The sequence below is a fragment of the Saccostrea cucullata genome, unplaced genomic scaffold (assembly GCF_032062105.1).
Source record: "Saccostrea cucullata isolate Sc308-1 unplaced genomic scaffold, CSIRO_AGI_Scuc_v1 ctg546, whole genome shotgun sequence".
NCBI classification, from domain to species: Eukaryota; Metazoa; Mollusca; class Bivalvia; order Ostreida; family Ostreidae; genus Saccostrea; species Saccostrea cuccullata.
Genome location: NW_026919759.1, coordinates 23,887 through 46,029, shown reverse-complemented (window position 1 = coordinate 46,029; position 22,143 = coordinate 23,887). Strand labels below are relative to the sequence as shown.

The window sequence follows — 22,143 nt, the reverse complement described above, 5'->3', positions numbered from 1 at the left end:
ATAATGTTGAATGATATGTGAATTTAAGTATTTAGATACATTGTATAAAATACGAAACGATGTGCTGTCATTTTCTTTACTAGCTAGTTCGTGCATATTCTATTCATCCTAATTTGGGGCAAGCGGTATATCTAGTCTTCCCGACGCCCGACTCCCGACTCCCGACGGTCCCGGATTTGGGATTTTTAGCAATTTCTTTTTTACCGGTGCACAGATTTTATTCAAACTTTTCAGGCACATTTTCTGGGTTTATATGAATTCATTAGTGCATAAAAACTTTAGGTAAATTGTCTTTTTATTACTGAACCAGATGTTTCACCTGCCAAAAAGCGGTAAATCTAGTACTCTGTTATAAATGTTAAAACCAAAAACGGACACCGATGTTTTCGTAGAATTGTGATTAAAAACAACAAAATGAATAATAATTTTTTCAAAATATAAGCGGAAAACCTCATTTACATACCAGATAATTTGTATGCCTAAAAACCCCCATATAATTTCTTTTTTCCTTGTATAAATCGTTCATTGCCACATTATGTTCACAGGCTCTACGTACGACATTGACATATATACGTCGGAGCCCCCCCCCCCCTTTATTAATTAATTAATTTTTATTTTGACTTTACTTTTTGTTGACTGATTTTAAGTTAACTCTAAATTCTACTTATCGTATGAAAACCTACACAATGATAAAAACGTTATCAGATTACCAGTAATATTTTAAGGACCATGGTTTGTCCCCGGATACATGTTATGTTAACAAGTCATGGTTAATACTAATAGCTTTGATTTAGAAGCAGTTTACAATACATAATTACTTTTTTTTTTAATTTGACAGAATATCTCTCCACTTTCATTGTATCAGCCAGGTGTTTAGGAAATTAATTTTTTAACCCAAGCTTTTATAATAAGTGATTATCTTCTTCATTAACAGGTTTAAAAGGAACCCGACTTTAAAAGTCATTTTGATGTTGGAATCTATAAAATTAAATTGTTCATACTTTTTTAACACCTTCAATTTCACTTAAACACTAATTCTATCTTTTTAAAAGAAGAAATATCTTCCCAAATAATATCAATATTATGATCTACGAAACCTCACGTCTCAGCTCATCGCTATGTATCGATAATTAATAAGTATAACTCTTAATTTAAAAAAAATGAAATATGTGAGTTTCAGTGCGTACAAAAATAAAATATGTGAGTTTCAGTGCGTACAAATTATCTAGCATTTAAATGAGGTTTTCCAGTTATTTGTTAAAAAAATATATTCTTCATTTTGTTGTTTTAATCGCGATTCTACGAAAACACCAGTATCCGTTTTTGGTTTTAACATTTATAACAGAGTACTAGATTTACCGCTTTTTGGCAGGTGATACTGCTGATTCAGTAATAAAAAGACAAGTTTCCTAATGTTTTTATGCACTAATGAATTTATATAAACCAAGAAAATGTGCCTGAAAAGTTTGAATAAAATCTGTGCACCGGTAAAAAAGAAATTGCTAAAAATCCCAAATCCGGGACCGTCGGGAGTCGGGCGTCGGGAGTCGGGAAGACTAGATATACCGCTTGCCCTAATTTGGTAAAAAAAAAAAAACTGTTTCTAACCTTTTATTTTTTTCTTTGTAAATAGAAATAATTTAATTTGTTTTCTTTTTACTAAGCTAATAGAGATTAGAAAGTTTTTTGTTTTCGTTTATTTTTGAAAGTTTTAGAATTTCGAAACATATTATGCACGACTACTTGTACATTTAGAAAATTACGTCACGTTCGTAGTAGAGTGGATAGCAAACATTTAGAGCTCAGTATAAATTTTGACATTTTAGATCAAAATGGGATGTGATGGCGGTACGATACCTAAGAGGGATGAACTTGTCAGGACGAAGAAAAAGCCAGAACAGGTAATGAGGAGTTTGTTTCAAACTGTGTTGAATATTGTTTGTTGTTGTTATCAGAGACATTGTTGTTGTACGTCCCCAGGTCCAAATCTTTACATTCCGTGATTTTTTTCAATAATATCCTTTGTAAAGCTACAACATTAAAACCCTTTAACACACACGATCCTTGTCAATGCGAGGAAGAACTCACAGTTGGAATTATAAGCTTTTCAATACTCAAAAACATTGCAAAATGGCAAAATGTTAATTGTTTTGGCTCAATTTTATTAAAAACAACTTCCCAATGAAATTATTTAATATAATAAAGTAATATGTTTTACTGTTTGCCCATTGGGTCTAGCGTAATTATACATGTAATATGTTAGACGGTGTGACCGTTAGTGAGGGCGGAGCAATGAAGAGAAAATTGCTACCTTTTTATTGTTTAATGATAAATCAGTTAATTCTGAAATTGTACGTCATTGTCAGAAAATCCATCGTCGGATACACACGGGTGATCTCGTCTTTACTTATCACAAGTAAAGACGAGATCACCCGTGGGTTTCTGATGATGCAGATGAGAAAATCATGACAAAGAACTGATTTCCTTTGAAAAAAAAACTTTCTCTGAAGTCTGAACTACAGAATACCTATAATAATTTTTTATTCAAATACATGTAATTCAATCTAAGGGTTTAATAAATCTGAGAACTAACTTACTAAGATTAATTTTATCATGAGAAAAAGGGTTGTCTAGCCAGAGCACTAAAAGTCGAAAAACTGTAATGGGGAAAGAGAGTGGCATGCATTGGACCAGTAATGGATGCAACGTACCGAGGCCCAAGAAATGTGAGACACCTCGGCCCAACAACACCTCAAACTTTGTTCCCAAATATATCCTACAATAAGCAACTCATAAACTTTTCTGATCATTCATTTCTTTGTCTTTCATTTCTTAATTCATTTATTTAACAACACTGATCTAGAAAACCTAAAGTCATTTCTCAACTGTTAGACTCCCATTACATAGTTATGACATCATCGAAAGTAAGAACAATATTGTGAAGACCAGATCAGAAGACCCAAACTACAGACAGATGATCTACTTCCTGGATGAATCTAATCATCAGACCAACATTTGACTGTGTAACTATCACAAGGGTTGAAAATATAATAGCATCACAACTTTTATACGAAAAAAAAATTTGCAACGGATGCATGATCAGGGACATTTATTAGGTCCCTGTTGTGATATATCTTTTTTAAGTTTCTTTTTATTTATCTCTTTTTATTTTACATTAATTGGTAACCCATTAATCATATTGATTATTTTCTTTATTTTAATGAAAATATTATATTTCACTTTTCAGTTTTTTGTGTTTTTGTGTGTGTGTGTTGTGTTTTTTTTTTTTGCTGATGTTGTTAAAATAAATTTGATTTAAATAGTCTTTAGAATTTTCTAAATCTAACGTTAACGTAAACAAAATCATATTGAAAAAAATTTAAATTTTTTTTTTTCTGGTATCTTTGTCATTTAAGACTTAGTTTTTTTTATCATATAATTTCAAAACCAAACCTTGTGAATAATAGGGTACACTTCTGAGAAGTTTGATTCGAATATTAATTTTATCGATGTCAAACAAAAATTCTAAATATTTTTTAAAAAACACTATAAAAATGAGATTCAGACTTCCATCTGCTAAATATTTTTTATATCTATGTACAAGTAGATATTCATAACCAATTTGGTTACCTAAAAAAATACAAAAGAGAGAAAAAAAAAAGAAAGAAATCCACACACCTTTAAAAGTTTGTTGAGTCCCGCATGGAGTATTTTATTTTAAACATCACAAAAAATTGCACTATGCCTAAAAAAATTCAGTATTTCTATCTTTGTATGTATTGACAATAATCCTGTTGAAATTCGTTATTAGTAAATTTTATTAACAAATAAATAAGGATTGTTTTCCTTCTACATTCTGGTGAAAGGCGCCACAGATAGATCCACTCCTCAATAGTGCAGACGACAGCGCCACCCGTAGGGAATTTCTGACCAATCAAATGCCGTTATACTTGTTAGCGCGAACTATAAATAAATCTAAACATCAAATCGAAAGTAGGAAGGATCTGACTACAAATGGATTTGATTTTAAGTAAAAAACATCTGCTACATATTATCCTTAGATTAAATGTTGTTCACTTTGATAAAAGTCTCATCAACAACGAGGATTTGCGCGTGAATCAAAATGACGCCATTTTACAGGACGCCATGTTGGCGACAAGAATCTCAGTTCCAAAGGTATTGTAACTGACATATAGTTTACCTAAGATTTCTTTTATTTTTCATATACATACGTGTTACCTATAGGGAGAGCTTCGCTCTCACGGGCCCTTCGGGCCCGTGAGAGGGCTCCGCCCTCTATTAAAAAACACACTCTAAACATTGATCAGCTACTTGAACATCAAGTCGCACGAGACATCTCGACTAGCTGTGATGTCACATGACGTAACGGAGTTCGGCAGAGCTTACAGTGACATCCAAGCATTTGGTTGAATATACATCTAGTGCAATTTTTGACGAAAGACATTGTAGAGTACATTCCTTTCCATGCCTACAAATTAAAACACTGCGCTTACATTACACCCAGTTATTCTACTCTTATTACATGTCACCATATGCTGGAGAAAGGCTTCAAATTTAGACCTCACTCCCTTCACTTGGCACTCAGAGTCATTTAGGAATGAGGGTTTTTCAATTGGAAATTGTACATTTTTTTTTTACCCTTACAACCCCAATACCTCTGGATAAGCTAAACCCCAATAAGCTTTTACAATACACATTTTAGACAAATAATAATCTAAACATGCTCTTTAGGGCATTTATCAAGGACAAAAAGTGAAAATATGTTCAGAATTCAGAGTTTATCTTCCTGAGGGTAACTGCTTATGATATTTAGGGGGATGGGGGGAACTTGTTCTAATACTGCATTTAAAGTATGTAAATCACTGAGGTTACTTTTGCTTTTTGTCTTAGATAAATATTCTAAAGAATGCAGTAAATGTTGCAAAATAAACAGGAGTAGAAAATCTGATTGTACATTTTTGCTACAAATACTACAGATAATGAATCACCTGTTTTCCTTCCTGATCATAGTTAGCAGAGCTCATTGAGCAAGCAGTTCTTGACTCAACTTGCTGTGCTTCCCATAAGACTTGGTACCGTACAGCGGATTATTTTCGCGGGGTGCTAATTTTGGCGTTTTGATAGTAGCCAGCTAAAATTTTAAATATTTTATTTATGTACAGTCTATTATGCGTGTATAATTAATATTGCAGCAAACAAATAAATAAAACCTTTACATGTCATTATAGAAAGATAAAACTGCTGATCTTGATGCCAAGTGGAAACATTGTGCAATAACACAGGAGCCTCTTCGTGAACCAATCATGGCATGTGAGCTAGGCAGGTAAGTCAGTACCGTTATATAACTATTGGTGTGTAAACGCTAGATTTTTTTATTCAAAGAATTTGAATTGAGGAAGGAATTTTTTTTTTACCTGTTTCATTGAAGATAAATGTCATTTAACATCTCATAATTAAATACAAAAAAGTAATTATAATGTTAAAATGTTCAAAATTATGTGTAATATTTCATGTTAATTTTTTGTCTTCATAAATTTATATCCTTATTTCTTTCCTTACCGTGACACAATATGACAGAACATCAACTTCTTTGTTTTGACAGGTTGTACAACAAAGAGGCAGTGTTGGAATTTTTGATTGACAGGACTAAATTTGAGTGTGCCCCAAGCTTTGAACATCTGCGAGGTCTCAAGGTACTAAACATAAGATTCAGATAGGATATCTTATTCTAACCATAGTTTGAAGTCATTCACTTCAATGAAACTTTTAGTGAAAACTTTCTAGGATGTTGTAGATACAAATTTGTTCAAATCATGACTCCCTGAGTAGGGTGTGTCCACTTTGGGCAATCAAAGTTTTACATAGGACTTAATTAAGGAACTTAAGAAAAATCTGTAAAATATCTTCAAGAACAGCAGTCATGATAAGTCATATTTTTAAGAAAGCATCTTCAAATAGCATTGAATTTCTTTTATTTTCAAAAGGTCACTGATTTTTTCTTTTCTATTAGTATATATGCATAATTTTTTAATTATTTATTTGTTTAAAAAATCTTGGTTTATATTCAGGATTTAAAGGAGTTAAAATTGACAGAAAACAAAGGATATGGACGACCCAAGAGTGAGAAAGGAGACAGCTATATTGACACACAGGACGCCAAGTATATCTGCCCAGTAGTGGGGATCACCATGAACGGAAAACACGGGTAGGTGAACAGGGTAGAAGGAAATAGGAGATTGAAGAACAAAGTTGATAAGGGGAGAAAAAGGGGTAGATTTAGGGGACATGTCGTATGATTTAGTATGGGAGTCATCCCAGGATTAAAATTTTGTTTTCTTAATTATCAAATTTTTCCCATCATTGTTAAACTAAATAAATTTATGATTGTTTCATTGTGACATATAGAGTACTCAGTAAACTGAACTTTAACTGGAATTCATCCATCTGAAAATTTTCTATGGTTGGCTGTATACTGTAAATCACGTTTTATTCGCGAGAACTTTATTTTCGCGTAATTACGTGAGACAATGAGGTCGTGAAAATTTAATTCTCGCGTTTAAGAGTATTCCTTACGATTATATAGAGGAAAAACAACAATTTGTGAAAATTATGTCTCGCTAATAAAGAGTCAATGACTATCTCGCGAAAATAAGGTGTCGCGAAAATTTAGTGATCTACAGTATATTAAAATCAGTACATGTAGGCTTAACATGGACTAATAAGTGGTTATTTCATTGTGGATTTCAGGTTTAGTTTCATCTGGTCTTGTGGATGTGTTTTATCTGACAGAGCTCTCAAAGAAGTCAAATCTGACATCTGTCACAAGGTAAGAATAAAAGTCCCAAAATCTGAAAATTGTCACAAATCAGGCATTTGTCATAAGGTAAGAAAAAAGGTCCAAATTCTAAAAACTGACACAAAACAAAAAAGGTCTGGACTGACTACATGTGATCATTACTTTTATTTCTTTTTCCACAGTGTAACAGTAAGTTCTCCCGAGATGATGTGATCACATTAAATGGATCTGATGAGGAGTTTGAGCGATTACAGCAGAGAATGAAGACCAGAAAGGAACAGGCCAAACTGGCAAAGGTACAGAATTAACAGGCATTCTCAGAGTACTAGTCCTCCAGCTACCAACAAGTGCCATCCCTTAATAATTAAAAGGATGTTATTCCATCAAAAATGAGTGAAGCAGAACAAAATGAAAACTTAATTTATAACTTATTATGGCAGACTTGTATACCAGAAATCAGCTCAATGTATGCAAGTGTTTAGGCAAATAGTATGCAAAACTTAATGGGAAATCAGGATCCCCTTAAAAATAAAAAAGAAAGATTGCTACTCCTTGAAAAGTTTAAGCAGAAAGAAATGCAAACTTGATCTTAACTGAAGTACTGTATACAGGGAAATTTTCGCCCTCATAGGAAGTGGGCAAATTTAAAACATGCGAATCTAATGTAAACAGTTTAATATCTGAAACAAAAATCTTTCTGGGCGAATTTAAAACAGGGCAAACTTGTTTCTGAATGTAAAAGGGCGAAAATAACCCTGTATACAGTATTTAAAGAACAATTTATTTCCAAGACATGTTGGATTAAAAACAAACTTTATTATTATGTGACAATTTTATTTATTTCAGAAAGCTAAAAAGCACAAAGCTGACTCTACAGAATCTGAATCAAAAGTCACAGGTAAGTCTTAATTAGGTCACCTGAGTAAACTCGGGTGACCTATTGCTATCTGTTTTCGTTCGTCGTCCGTCGTGCGTTAACATTTGAACATTTTCAGCTTCTTCTCTGAAACCACTGATCCAATTTCAACCAAATTTGGCATATAGCATCTATAGGTGAAGGGGAACAAAAATTGTGAATTTCATGGTCCCTGCCCCCCTGGGGCCTGATGGGTGGGGCAAAAACCACTAAAATTAGTGCAATCTTTAAAAATCTTCTTCTTTACTCCTGGACATCAAGCAGTCAAACTGTTGGCATGATTGTAATCAGCATTAAGTCCTCTACCAAAATTGTGAAATTCATGGCCCCAGGGTCAGGGGTTCTAGTGCTAGGGTGGGGCTAAATAGGTTATATAGTGAAAATGCATTATTTCTTTGAAATTCTTCTTTTCTGCTCCTGGGCATCATATAAACTAACCAAGTGCATAGTTGACTTGAAAATGACTGCCTCTTCCCAAATTTTGAATTTAATGACCCCAGGGTCAGGGGTTCTAGTGCTAGGGCGGGGCCATATAGATTATTATAGTGAAATTGCAATAATTCTTTGATATTCTTCTTTTCTGTTTGCGGGCATTAAATAAACTACTGTAAATCACTTTTTATTCGCGAGAACTTTATTTTCGCGTAATTACGCGAGACGGTGTGCTCGCGAAAATTTCATTCTCGCGTATAATAGAATTCCTGAAGATTATGTAGAAAAGTGACCACAATTCGTGAAAATTTTGTCTCGCTAATATAGAGTCAATGACTATCTCGCGAAAATAAGGTGTCGCGAAAAATAAGTGATCTACAGTAACCAAGTGCATAGTTGAGTTGAAAATGACTGCCTCTTCCAAAATTTTGAATCTAATGGCCCCAGGGTCAGGGGTTCTAGTGCTAGGGTGGGGCCATATAGATTATTGTAGTGAAATTGCAATAATTCTTTGATATTCTTCTTTTCTGCTCCTGGGCATTAAATAAACTAACCAAGTGCATAGTTTTGGTGAATAAGGCTGCCTCTTCTTAAATTATGAAGTTTATGGCCCCAGGGTCAGGGGTTCCAGTGTTAGGGCGGGGTTCTATTGATTATATAGTGAAAATGCATTATTTCTTTGAAAATCTTGTTCTCTGCTCCTGGGTATTAAATAAACTAACTAAGTACATAGTTATGATGAGTAAGAGTGACTCTTCCACAGTTGTGAATTTTATGGCCCAAGGGTCAGGGGTTCTGGTGTTAGGGTGGGGCTCTATTGTTTATATAGTAAAAATGCATAATAAACTCTTTAAAAATCTTCTTTTCTGCACCTGGGTATTAAACCAATGAACTATGTACATAGTTATGAGGAGGAAGGATGCCTCTTTGAGATTTGTGAATTTCAGGGCCCCTGGGTCAGAGCTTATTGTGTTAGGGCGGGGCTCTAATGTTTATATAGTGAAAATGCATAAATTCTTTGAAAATCTTTTCCTTTGATCCTGGGTATTATGGCAATGATCTTAGTATATATTTATGACGAAGAACGCTGCTTTTTCCAAAAATGCTTAATTTCCTGGCCCCTGGGACAGAGGTACTTGGGTGGGGGAGGGGGTCTGAAAATGATTTAATGCTTTGAAATCTGCACTTTGGTATTAATCAACAACATGGTGAAATAAAATTTATAAAATTTCCAAAATTTTGAAGATGTGGCCCCAGGGTCAGTGGTTCCTGTGGGATGGGGTGCACAACTGATAATGATAAAGTGGAAATGCATTTTCTCTTTGTTACTGTGATCTACATGTACGTACCTCTGGGTATTACTAACCAAAGTACTGTAAACCAACTTTTATTCGCGAAGACTTTATTTCGCGATTTACCAGGGATAATCTAGTTTGCGACGATTAATTTTCGCGATCAATGCCTTTTTTGATCTGTTGGAAATAGAACCATAAAACTTCAGGACCAGTTCGCGGCGAGAAATATTCGCGATGACGAGGCTCTCGCGAACTTCGCGAAAATTTCTCGCACGCGAATAAAAGTTGGTTTACAGTAAGTATGCTGAGTGCATAATTATGATAAGCAATGGTGCCTCTTTCAAAATTGTGAATTTCATGGCTTCTAGATTAAAACATGAATCAAATTCAATTGATGGAAAGTTGTTGCATGATACTCAGGTGACCTATAAGGCCCATGGGCCTCTTGTTATATTTCACAGAGAAAGACAAGGGAGTCATGTGTTCTGAGCACACACACACAAAGTATATATGGAGGTACATGTACATACATGTAGTTCTATATTGATTCACGATAAAGTTCAAAACCTTTGTAAGTCATGTGTCATTAAATAAATATTTGCTATTTAAAATTAATATAGACTTCTTTTAATATGGTTTCAGATGCAAAGAAAGCTAAAACAGACAAGTCCTCTACCAAGACATCTTCCAGAGAAGCTTCAGGGGGACCCAAGGACAAACTTGTGACCCACACCAGCATTCAGAAGGACCCCAAGGCCAGCTCCACCTACAAGTCTCTGTTCACCTCCAGTACCAAGGCTAAAAACCAGCAGTCCGCTCACTGGGTCACGTACAACCCATTCTATAACTGAGAGGGGGGATGTAGCCATCACTTACATCCCATTCTATAACTAAGAAATGGGACGTTTAGCCAATGAGCCTAGAACTATTTGAAGATCTAGACTGAAAAACATTCCTCAGATTTAAAGATTGATAAAAGGCTTATAAATTGCTTGTACATGTATTTCAAATCAAATGAGAACTGTATTAATGGTGCATATATGCACACTTTTTATAGATTTGTGCCTTGAAGTTAGACAAAGGGAATAATATTCAAGGGCAGATAGGAAACCATTTTGAAGGACTGTTAATAGACCTTGATTTGGTCATAATATTGATAATGTTGAAGTTTCTATCTATGTACCAAAACACAAAAAGAATGTATTGCAATACAGCAAAAAGCAGACTGGAAACAAATTTTAAGTTTTCAATGATGTACAAAGTTATCTGGATTTTAAATCAGTTGTAATTTCATTTAAAATGAGATATTGTATTTTTAAATTGACTAACTTATTGTTTTTATTTTTAAAAATATGTGTTTTAATTTCTTGAACTTATGGTGTTTGGGAAGAAGATGCCCATGGGCAATATCTTTTTGTTCAAAACTGTAACATTGAACAAGGTCTTAGGATTAAAATCTAATTAATACCGGGTGCAATTACAATTACCTGTACAATATTGAATACAGTTGTATGACTTGTCACTCAACCATTCTCTGTATTAGTAACAGGTTGGCTAAGGTTTTGTTCTATGGACTCTCAAGCCTAATCATCATTTCTAAGTTCTACACATTGACACTCACAGTCAGCTGGAATTGACTGTTGTGGAGAATCTCGATGCACAATGTAACAGAATTATGTTGACATTACCTATTCATTTAATGTGCAAGGTATATACAGTTGAACTTCGGTATTTCGAACTCCGATATCTCAAATACCATGGATATCTCCCAACCACATATTCTTTAAGTATTTTACCCTCGATATCTTGAATCCTCGGATATCTTAAAGTTTTTTCTCAGCTCCATGAAGTTCGAGATAGCAAAGACACATGTTGATATAATTAAGTTGCATGTCAACATTATCATGTTGCTTTCTGCTTGTATGATGGTGCTAGTAAGCAAGATTACCAACATTAAAATTAGACTCTCGAAAGAGATTGGTAACTTGTATGTCATGGTAGTACATCATTTTACCTGTTTACAGAAGGGCAGAATTATGCCACCATATTCATCTTTACTTGTAGAGAGTCTGTGAAATACACAGCAAAACCGGGATAAGGTGAACAACTTATAAAGCATTCACACTTACAACTGAGTGATATTTACTTCCCCGTGACGTCCAAACACACTGTAAACTGAACATATACAAGGAATTATATATATATATATATATATATATATATATATATATATATATATATATATATATATATATATATATATATATATATATATGGAAGCAAAATGTCCATCCTTAGATTTTTGTACACATTTTACTGTACTTTCAAACAACAAAAGTCTGGATTTTTGGATGAATTTTATTGAAAGGAAAAAGCCTTACACATGAATGATTAAAACCCATCAACAAGCTTACCCAAAAGCACCATCCTCATATCACATAAAATTGATCTCTGTAAACATGGTAACTGACAATTTGAAAATATCAAAGAATTTTACAATTAGCTATTGTCCTCATCATTGTCCTAATCATAGCTAATGTCTTCATTAGAATTCAATTCTAATTAACTATCTAAGTTTTGCCTCTGATTGTTTGAAAAATAAGAATATCTTCCATTTTCCCATTTGTAAATATGACCATGTTTATAGTACATCTGTGTCAGGATCCCAAAAAGATCTTAAAACATCATTTTAGAAGATATGTATCCCAAAACTGAACAATTTTACTTTCTGAATAAGGAACATGTGACTTCATGTCTATCTTTTGTTGTTAATTGAAAAGATATCCAAGATATTTTGATTATTAATATGAACTTTGACCTGGATTCCCTACATGAGTAATCTTAACAGCCTAGGGCATTCTTACTTGCTTTCAATGAATAATTTAATGAAGTTGATAAAATTCATTGGAGACAAATAACATAAAATTCCACACGTGAATTACAATTACAGGATGACTGCACATGATTAAAACATGAATACAGTGGACCTTCAGATATCCAGAGGCTTCAGTATCCGTACGATATTTCATCAGCACAGAATTTTTTAATTCAGGTATCCAGACGTTTCACATACCCAGACAAATTAACTAGGAACCACAGCATCCAGATAAATGAGGCTCCACTGTACACAGTCCTATAGTCTCTTTGGAGACTCGACAACATTTTACAATTAGAACATACACCTGTTTTATGCAGATATCAATAGTGACTGCTCATTTTACAGTTCCCATATGAATCTGATCTTCAGACTTTGATGTATTATTCATTAAGACCTGAGGCCTGTTCAACAGAGAGAACTTTCGCGAGCACTCGCCAAAATTCCTTATACATGTACCTCCAATAGAAATGTTCATGAGCACTTGTTCTGTTACACAGGCCTCAGATGTATACAATAACAGGTTCTCTGTCTATGGGGAGCAGAGAACCAGTAAACCATTACACTATCACCTCTACTATAAAATCCTGTTAACTTATAATGATGATATGATGAAATACATAAAACACAAAACTTCAGTTGATATTGTCCAAGTCATACATAAATATCATTTAAATCTAGTAAGGCCAACATATTACTACTAAGCATTGGGTCCAACAGATTTTTTGAGATACTCATGATAAAATTGTACAAGTGGGCAACATCAACTAAACGCTTGTAACAAGACAGCTAAAAAGATAAATCTACATATATGTACATCATATCAAAGCTTGGGTCTGACATTAAATTAAAATACCAAAATTGGTAAACAGTTAAAATTCTTCTCCTTTAAAACTTTCACTAAATTATATCCCAGTTCTTACAAAAGTGCACAATGTTTATTTTACATCATAATAAAAATTAATAATAAATTATCATTTCTGTCCCATCATAAATGTTACTATATTTATACATTATGCAATGTTGTTATTAGACGTGACATATCAATAAGGAAGGAAAAGTCTGTAAACAGAAGAACGACATTGTACTTATTGTCTTGACGTCTCCATTAGTGACCTATTCTTACAAGGATCGCACACTTTAAGCTGTGTAGGGTGGGGGCAGACCCTCCCCGCTTCTCATGGCCTCTTCATACTTTGGGGGCAGCAGAATCTGTGATTGAAAAAAAAAATCACTCAAGTAAATAGGAAGTTGTTCTAGTGTTTATATAGCTATCTGGATGGACTATACATAATGCATTAGTCAGAAGTCCTTGACAGAATAAATATGGTCATGTGAAATCTCAATTATTTCCCTTATCATATGCTGAATTTTATGTTCAAGTGTATAAAGACAGAAATGTTACTACCTCTAGAGCTAATGATTGCATGAACATAAACTTTTTTAAATAAATCTGTGTTTATGATTTTTCAGATTCCTAATGAGCCATTTCTCTAAGAGTAGATATTATTTTTGTGAGATTTACTTTTGAAAGACACAGTTTCCTTGAGATGCATGACCTCTGAGACGGACATACCTGTGTAACATCTCACTGATTTATTTACCTGTATAACATCTCACTGAGATATTTACCTGTATAACATCTCACTGAGATATTTACCTGTATAACATCTCACTGATTTATTTACCTGTATAACATCTCACTGAGATATTTACTTGTGTAACCTCTCACTGAGTTATTTACCTTTGAGTCTGGGTCCACCGAGTACTCTCTGATCTGGTTACAGCTGATGTTTCTGGATTTCAAGTAGTTGTAACAGCTCCACACCATTCCAATCAGGTAAGCCTAGAATCAAATAATTCATGTACAGATTAAATACCCCTTACTTAGGCTGATCTGAAAGAGACTTCTATTCTAATAACAGATAGTTTTATTTTTGTTGGTTTTAGCTGCAGTAAAATTATTAGCCTATTGTTGAACCTGAGCAACAATTCTTTACCTTCATTGAGAGGAAGAGGACAAAGGCCAGAAGACAGAGGAGCATCAGCCACTGGGAGTCCATGTCCATCAGGTGCTTCAGACCGGGTACGCAGGACTGAAAAAATATACAAAACATGACAAAAAGCTTAATACACAGGAATGAAATTATACAATATACAATCAACAGACCGGGAACGCAGGACTGAAATTATACAAGACATTTATATCAAAAGCTTAATACACAGGAATGAAATTAAATACATTACACAATCAACAGCTAAATACACAAGAATGAAATTTAATAGACCATCAGACGATATGCTGCAGAAATATGTATAAGAAAGCTCTTCCTGGGCTCATTTTTTATTATTTTAAAAGAAATTATAGAGGAGTGTGTACATTGGCAATTTCACATTACAATACATAAACATAGCCTATAGATCAATAAATACTAATATCCGGAAGAAAATGTTCACTAACCAGTCCCTGTGTCCTGAGCCAGATTTTGATGTTGGGGGAGTAACTGAGGTACCCTACCACTGTCAGACAGCTCAGACAGAAGTCAAACACTTGCAGACAGAAGAAAGGCAAGATGTACCCAGGACGATTCTGAAACAGTACAACATTAATCAGAGCAGTTGTGATTTGTGCTTCATACACAGTTAATCTTGGTTATAACGAAATTACTTCGCTATATCCGGAGTTTGTAATTTCCGAGTAAGAAATTTGTTAAATTTAAATAGCTGGAGATCCAAGATAACTTTGATATATTCATGTTCTTACTAAACGAGTTTTACTGTACCATTCTGTTTTGTAAAAATAAAATAAATTTGTTAAGTTTATCTATGGCTTTAAGCCCTGTAACTGACCCTGAGGACTCCATAGAGCAGGAAGAGAACAATGGTCAGCATACACAGACAGATGATGAAGGCCAGGTCAAAGTCCTCTGGAAAAAAAGCAACATTCTAATGTTATCTTTAATACAAAAGACTCGCAACAATGTTGAAAAATCTAATATTTGTCTTTTGTGAAAAAAAAAACAAGTTAAATAATTTCCACTACAGTCAAAAATATATTTTTTTACTTAAATATCACTATTTTCCACACATTAAATAAATTATATGTAAACAATCATTTGGAATTTTAGACTGCTGCCTTGCTTTGAATTTAGTTACTGAAAAAGCGCAGATTATCAAAAATTTGAGTAATTCTGGTGATTCTAATAAAGTTCCCAAATAAATTATGTTAGCACTTTTCTGTTACAAGATTTTTTACCATAAAGAAATTAAATTATTTTTTCACCAGTATTGGTTTAAAGATATCCACATTGTATAACTGCTGTTAATTATACATTATAATGTAATTAATTTAATTTTAAAAATACCAATTCAAACAAAATCAAAATCTGAAAATAAGTGAAGTTTTCTAACCTCTTTTCATCTTTCTGCTGATGAAGATTTCCTCCTGTGTCTCGATGTGATCATTTTTCAATGTTGTATCAATCTCCACGTCTGTGCACTTACTGGCGTGTTCCTGTAGGACTTCAGGGTGAATGGAGGCGAAAATAAGTCCCCCGATCAGGAATAAATGGCAAATCTACAATCAGTAGTCAACATGATTACATACTGCAACTCCATGCAAGTTATTCTGAATTGTGTCTGCTTTATGCATAGTTCTTCTTCTTCTTCCATACGAGTTTACTATAGCTAGTTTACAGGTCCAGCACAATCTCTTGATTAAACTATAAAACTTTAAAAAGCTATATAGCTTATTAAGCTATTTAAAATAGCTTAATAAAGTTATTTATACCCAGTTTTTCACAAAAACGATTTTTAAGAAATAAGCAATTAAAAGTCGCAAGTATTTGACTATTCATACTCATACTATGAGCTATCAAAAATACAACCCAAATCATATATTGCAGCTGTTGAATACTTTTAAGCAAAAGATAAATTTCCATTGTTTGAGTAAATGTGCACTATATTGACTAATTGAGTGTGATGAGGTGTGGATTAGTACAATTGCTACTCATTGTGCTGAACTGTTATTTATCAATTATCCTGTTGGCCATAACTGACCCCCTTTATAATTTAATTCAAGAAATAACTCTGTGATTACTTAACAATAGCCCCAAAACTTTGAAAACTTTGAGTACAAGTCTCTCAAGGAGACACAATTTGGTGAGTGATTTTTACATGCATTGTATCAGAAGAGTTCAAAAGTTTAATATTTCCACTGCACCACAGTGAAACTTTTTGCACATGCTGAAAAAATGAAACATTTGAAAAAAAGTGTGATAAAATAGCTTAACTTAGCTATTCTTAATCAAGAGATTGTGCCGGACCTGTTTAATTATGCTCACATCCGTTTCACTTTCCATTTCATTTCAAAGGCCTTTTGATCACATGATGCTCAGATAGTTTGATGTTCACATTGTGACGACATCAAAAATTAATAAATACATAAAACAAATGCATCAAAAAGTTCTCAGAGGTAACTAGCGACATGGTATATCTTGTCATAATCTGAAACGTATGATACGGTAACAAAATAACAACAGCCCAACCGCCATTGTGATTGTATGACATCATTATAATAAATCTATCCAATGTCGGCTACATATTAATTATTACCAGCTGAAAGAGCCCATAAAACAGCGTCCCAGTCTTGACATGGCAGCAGAAGCAGCACTTGTACATGTCGGGGATCCCCGACTGACCTTTTGTTCTCATTTTGTTTCTGTCTTGTTTTGGTTCCTCGTTTCCAAAATGTCTTTTACTTCACTTCCGTTTTTCACTATGGGTAGACTAATTAACGGAATGAGTTGGCCAATGAAACACGGATGAGGTGAATCATACAATCAGTGACTAATTTTTTTAATTTTTTTTTTAAGTTTAAAACAATTAAATTTGATTATAGATATAGGAAATCAATCTAAAAAAAAAAAATAAAAATGAATATATCAATTAAAATTTTGAAAGATAAACACACAGCTCTGCTTTCTTGCTATTATCAAATGCTTTGGAGTTTTGGGTTTTCAAGTGTTGCAAAGGATTGAGGTTTCAAATAAAATTTTGCTAATTATGTTTTTATGATATTTTAATGGTTATGATTTATTAAAAAATCTAAAATTGATTTTTGATAAAATTATAAAATTTATTTCCACATATTCAAGCAAACTGTTATTTAAATAATTAAATAAATAAATAAATAAATAAGTAGGTAAGTAAGTAAGTAAGTAAGTAGATAAATAAATAAATAAATAAATAAATAAATAAATAAATAAATTAATTAATTAATTAATTAATTAATTAAATAAATAGATAAATAGAAGGAAACACAGGAAAGGGAGGGTAGACGGCCCCTTTCTTTCGAACGGTGAAAATAAACTTTTTATTTGACAGGTAACTCACCTTTTTGTGACAGTATACTTGTACTAGGTGGAAGTTTGTATCATGTAAATAAAAGAAAATAACTTGCATACAAATTAAAGGAAGATTTTAACCCCTCCCTACTTAGCAGTTTTTTTTTTGGGGGGGGGTGTCATTTTTTGTGTTGTTTTAAATGTTATTGTGGCTGTTCACTTAGAATATTGTTACGGTCCTTTTTTCTTGTTTTTTTACGGTATTGTCTTTCTAGGGATAGTTAGGTGATGTTGTATTTATTTCATTGAGACAAACAGCCTCTTCTTCATCTTCATCTTTTATTGGGGGGTTGGGGGGGGGGGGGCTAACAAAAGCACATTTCAGTTTGATCATAAATCATTAATTAATCCACTTCTCGTCAAAATCAAATGCTCGTCACCCTGATATATTCCTAAACTTCCTGTAGGTCAATGTATATACGAAAGCCTTTTAGGATCACTCTAAAGAGAAAAAAATTTTAAAAGGCGTTATAACGCCTTTTGAAAAGGCGTAATAACGCGAAAAAAGGCGTTATAACTCCTTTCTAAAAGACGTTATTACGCATTTCCATTCCAAAAGGCGTTATAACGCCTTTTTTAAAAGGTGTTATTACGCCTTTCCAAAAGGCGTTATAACGCCTTAATTTTTTAAAAGGTTTTATTACGCCTTTCCAAAAGGCGTTATTACGCCTTTACATTCAAAAAGGCGTTATAACGCCTTTCCAAAAGGCGTTTTAACGCCTTTTTAAAAGGCGTTATTATGCCTTTCTATAAGGCGTTATTATGCCTTTCTAAAAGGCATTATTATGCCTTTCCAAAAGGCGTTATTACGCCTTTTAAAAAGGCGTTACGCCTTTTAAAAAGGCGTTATTACACCTTTTTAAAAGGAGTTATAACGCCTTTCTAAAAGGCGTTATTATGCCTTTCTAAAAGGCGTTATTATGCCTTTCCAAAAAGCGTTTTAACCCCATTCTAAAAGGCGTTATTATGCCTTTCCAAATGGGTTATTACGCTTTTTTTAATAACTATTATTTTGCATCTAACAGGCCTGTGCTTCTAAACCCCCCCCCCCCCCCCCCCCCCCCCCCCCCACACCACTCTACTGACCAAACGACTGGGTAACATCTCCGTAAAACTTTGTTTAAATGCAATAAATTGCCACAGTTTTAAAACTGCAACAAAATGTTCAGGAACCCAGCAACCTACAATTAATCATGATATTTAAACTGTAGCAAGACTTTTCCCCAAAAAGTGTGTATGCGTGGATGGGGGTACCCCATTCGCACTCGTACTACTGGCCTACTTCAAAAGGAAAATGGAAAGGTGTTATTTTGTGTTAATAAATATATGAAAGATTTAATTGAAACAATCTTTATTTAAGCAATTCTCTATATTCCTGCACATCTCACTGACAACTGTTTGCTTTCGAGAAGGCAACACTCTACTTGTGAAGATACGATGTACTAGTAGGCAGATGTATCTTGGAGCTTTGCTTGCCATGTATTAAATTCATGTCATTTGAAGATATTTTTCTCTCTTCTTGGAAAAAAGCAGGCAAACTATTTGCTATCTGTTTAAATTATTTTTTGAGAAATTAGTCCTATATGAAATTGTGAAATTCATGTCCCAAAGGTAAGATTTCTCCCCCCCCCCCCCCATCTGTACCACTCGCTTGGGCTAAATGTGTTTAGTCATATATTGAAATTAAAAGACGTAATAACGCCTTTTGGAAAGGCGTAATATTAACGCCTTTTAGAATGGAAAGGCGTAATAACGCCTTTTAAGGGGTGTTAAGAAAGTTCGTTCCGTGATGAAATATTTTCAAAAATATCAAAGTAGTGCTTAACTAAAGAGATGAATTTTCAAGTCTGATAAAATTACAAGAGTGTGCTTTGGATTTATAGCAATTCATTCCTAGCAGGAAAATATTGGATTTTTCTTCCATATGGAAATATATATAACATCTTTACAACACCAAAATGATAGAAATGCTGGTTATTTTGAGTGGAAATAAAGGATAATTTACTTTTGTTTCTTCATAGATTATCTTGCATCAGACAAGCTGATGAGCGTATGTATAAGAACAATCGATCACGTTTCAAAAAAAATAGTCAGTCATTTTGAAATTTTTAACAGATTTGATAATTTTTGCATAATATTTAAAAAGATGTTTAGACCTTTGCGCTTAATATATGTCACAAATATGCTTCATCCCTAATTTTTCTGAACATACGTCATCTGTTTTAATACCTACCCTACCCTTATTGATTCAACAAAAGACAGTTAAAACCTTACCACTAGCAAGAATTGGCTCGTTAAACATGAAATATCACAAATTGTAAATATCTTTTAATCGTATTTCTTGTCGAAAATGAAAGAAAAATGGGGAACGAACTTTATTAACACCCTTTAGAAAGGCGTTATAACGCCTTTTTTCGCGTTATTACGCCTTTTCGAAAGGCGTTATAACGCCTTTTAATTTTTTTTCTCTCTCTAGATTGATCCTAATAGGCTTTCATATATGCGTTTTGATTTGAATGTATATAACTTTATTTGAACACGAATTTTAAAGTCAAGTCACTTAGCCAGCTACACATATATGCTTAAACGTCACTCTTATAATTCTCTTAAAAAAATCTGTTTAATTCGGTTATTTCTCCAGCTTTAAAATTTTTTAAAGGAAGTCATGAATAAGGTGAACCATATATATGTATACTTATAAGTAGTCTGAGTGTCTTGTACATATATTTCAAAAGAAATGATAATATATAAACTACAATTCATAGTTGCATTTCTTGTCATAAAGATATCGGAATGGGTGTAACTAGGTTTCTGTAAAAGTGTGTGTGTGTAGGGGGGGGAGGGGGGGGGGGTGTCATAAATCGATCTTATCTGATCTGATTCTGCACTTCAGTGTTCATAGGATGTGTTCTAGCCTATTTATGACTTGTAATCATCTGAATTTTAGACACAATCGCTTGTGATTTATAATACAGTACACACAAGATGATTTTAATATCAATGCCATAGTTTCTTTAAAAGGACTTCCACTTTTCCTAAATATATTCCTTTAAATCCCAGTACCCCGTTTTCTCCCGGCCACCTTGTGAATCATCCTCTAAACAAACTTGAATCTGCACTTTAATGATAAATTTGCATATCATTTTAGATTCCTGATGTCCTCGTTTTTGAGATATTTCAAGTTTTTCGTTCTAAGCTTGTCAAAATTTCCAGTATCTACCTTACTTTGACCTTTGTATTCTGACTTTGAGCCATGGCTATAACTAGAGGCCCAGGGGCTACATCGCTCATCTGAGCACATAAGCTAGGGAAAAGCTCAAATCAGATCCGAACTGAAAAGTTTACGGGGGGAGGGGGTGGAGGGGGCGCTTGAATTTTAATACTACTTGAGAATCCCTTCATAGCAATAAAGCATATATATATATGACTTTGCTGTTCTTGATAAAAAGATTTCTTTAAAACATTTTCTTCCAATACATTACTTCACAGTAATTTGAATCCCCATTGTTTTCCTCCCAACCTCAAAAGGGCCATGATCTGAACAAATTTAAAACTTCAATACTTGAGGATGCTTACATGTCAATATGACTACACATAGCTTTTCTGTTTTGGGGATTTTTATGCATCCGAATCGAGAGATCCGAGGCGTATATTGTTTTTGTCCTGTCTGTCTGTTTATCTGTTTGTCTGCAACCTTTAACCTTCGCCATAACTTTTGAATAATGAATGGTGCATACCCCACTAATTAAGCTCTTTCAAATGACACCAAGGTCAATGACCTTGTGACCTTGACTGTGACCTATATGCTAAAAATAGTTGTTTTTTTTGCAAACTTTAACCTTCACCATAACTTTTGAATGAAGAAAGATAGAGACTTTATATTTGTATACTCCAATAATTAAGCCCTTTCACATCACACCAAGTTCAATGACCTTGTGACCTTGACTGTGTCTTATATGCTTATTTGCTAAAATAGCTTTTTTGAACCTTCGCCATAACTTTTGAACCATGAGAGATAGAGACTTCATATTTGGCATGTATACTCTTACAAATGACACCAAATTAATGACCTTGTGACCTTGACTGTGACCTATATGCTAAAAATATGTTTTTTTTAAACTTTCAATTAATTGTTGCCGCCGGTCGCATAGTGTTTCACAAACACATCTTGTTCCCTTTATTTTTCTATGTAAAACTTTGATCCACCATTGTGGCCCCATCCTATCCCTGGGGGTTATGATTTGAACAAAATTTAATTCTACACTACCTGAGAATGCTTCTATATAAATACTAGACTAAGTATCACTTATCATGGCTTTGCTATTCTTGAGAAGATTTTCGAAAATATATTTAAATGTGAAACTTGGATCCCCCATTGTGGCTTCACCCTATCCCTAAGTGTT

The 22,143-nt window shown here is 33.6% G+C and overlaps 2 protein-coding genes across 2 annotated transcripts; one reads left to right on the top strand and one right to left on the bottom strand.

Moving 5' to 3' along the window:
* Positions 1 to 1,772: 1,772 nt before the first annotated feature.
* LOC134237603 (replication termination factor 2-like) lies at positions 1,773 to 10,982 on the top strand. Its single transcript, XM_062719735.1, has 8 exons — positions 1,773 to 1,901; positions 5,250 to 5,344; positions 5,624 to 5,714; positions 6,090 to 6,226; positions 6,769 to 6,847; positions 7,000 to 7,113; positions 7,664 to 7,715; positions 10,103 to 10,982. The coding sequence occupies exons 1-8, from the start codon at positions 1,833 to 1,835 to the stop codon at positions 10,309 to 10,311; spliced, it is 846 nt and encodes a 281-aa protein (XP_062575719.1). The 5' UTR covers positions 1,773 to 1,832; the 3' UTR covers positions 10,312 to 10,982.
* Positions 10,983 to 11,800: 818 nt separating this feature from the next.
* On the bottom strand, positions 11,801 to 17,121 carry LOC134237593 (lysosomal-associated transmembrane protein 4A-like). Its single transcript, XM_062719725.1, has 7 exons — positions 16,950 to 17,121; positions 15,747 to 15,912; positions 15,186 to 15,262; positions 14,797 to 14,925; positions 14,336 to 14,431; positions 14,080 to 14,181; positions 11,801 to 13,547 (listed from the first exon to the last, which is right to left on the bottom strand). Exons 1-7 carry the CDS (start codon positions 17,046 to 17,048, stop codon positions 13,476 to 13,478), a joined length of 741 nt encoding a protein of 246 aa, XP_062575709.1. The 5' UTR covers positions 17,049 to 17,121; the 3' UTR covers positions 11,801 to 13,475.
* Between the last annotated feature and the right edge of the window lie 5,022 nt (positions 17,122 to 22,143).

What these genes read in the sequence shown, in the direction of transcription:
- LOC134237593 (XM_062719725.1), bottom strand. Translation starts at nt 17,048, where the DNA reads ATGAGAACAAAAGGTCAGTCGGGGATCCCCGACATGTACAAGTGCTGC. An exon ending in TTTATGGGCTCTTTCAGCTG is followed by an intron (nt 15,913 to 16,949) that starts GTAATAATTAAT and finishes TACTGATTGTAG; the next exon opens with ATTTGCCATTTATTCCTGAT. An exon ending in GGCTCAGGACACAGGGACTG is followed by an intron (nt 14,432 to 14,796) that starts GTTAGTGAACAT and finishes ATATTTTTTCAG; the next exon opens with TCCTGCGTACCCGGTCTGAA.
- LOC134237603 (XM_062719735.1), top strand. Translation starts at nt 1,833, where the DNA reads ATGGGATGTGATGGCGGTACGATACCTAAGAGGGATGAACTTGTCAGG. An exon ending in ACCATGAACGGAAAACACGG is followed by an intron (nt 6,227 to 6,768) that starts GTAGGTGAACAG and finishes TGTGGATTTCAG; the next exon opens with GTTTAGTTTCATCTGGTCTT. An exon ending in AATCTGACATCTGTCACAAG is followed by an intron (nt 6,848 to 6,999) that starts GTAAGAATAAAA and finishes CTTTTTCCACAG; the next exon opens with TGTAACAGTAAGTTCTCCCG.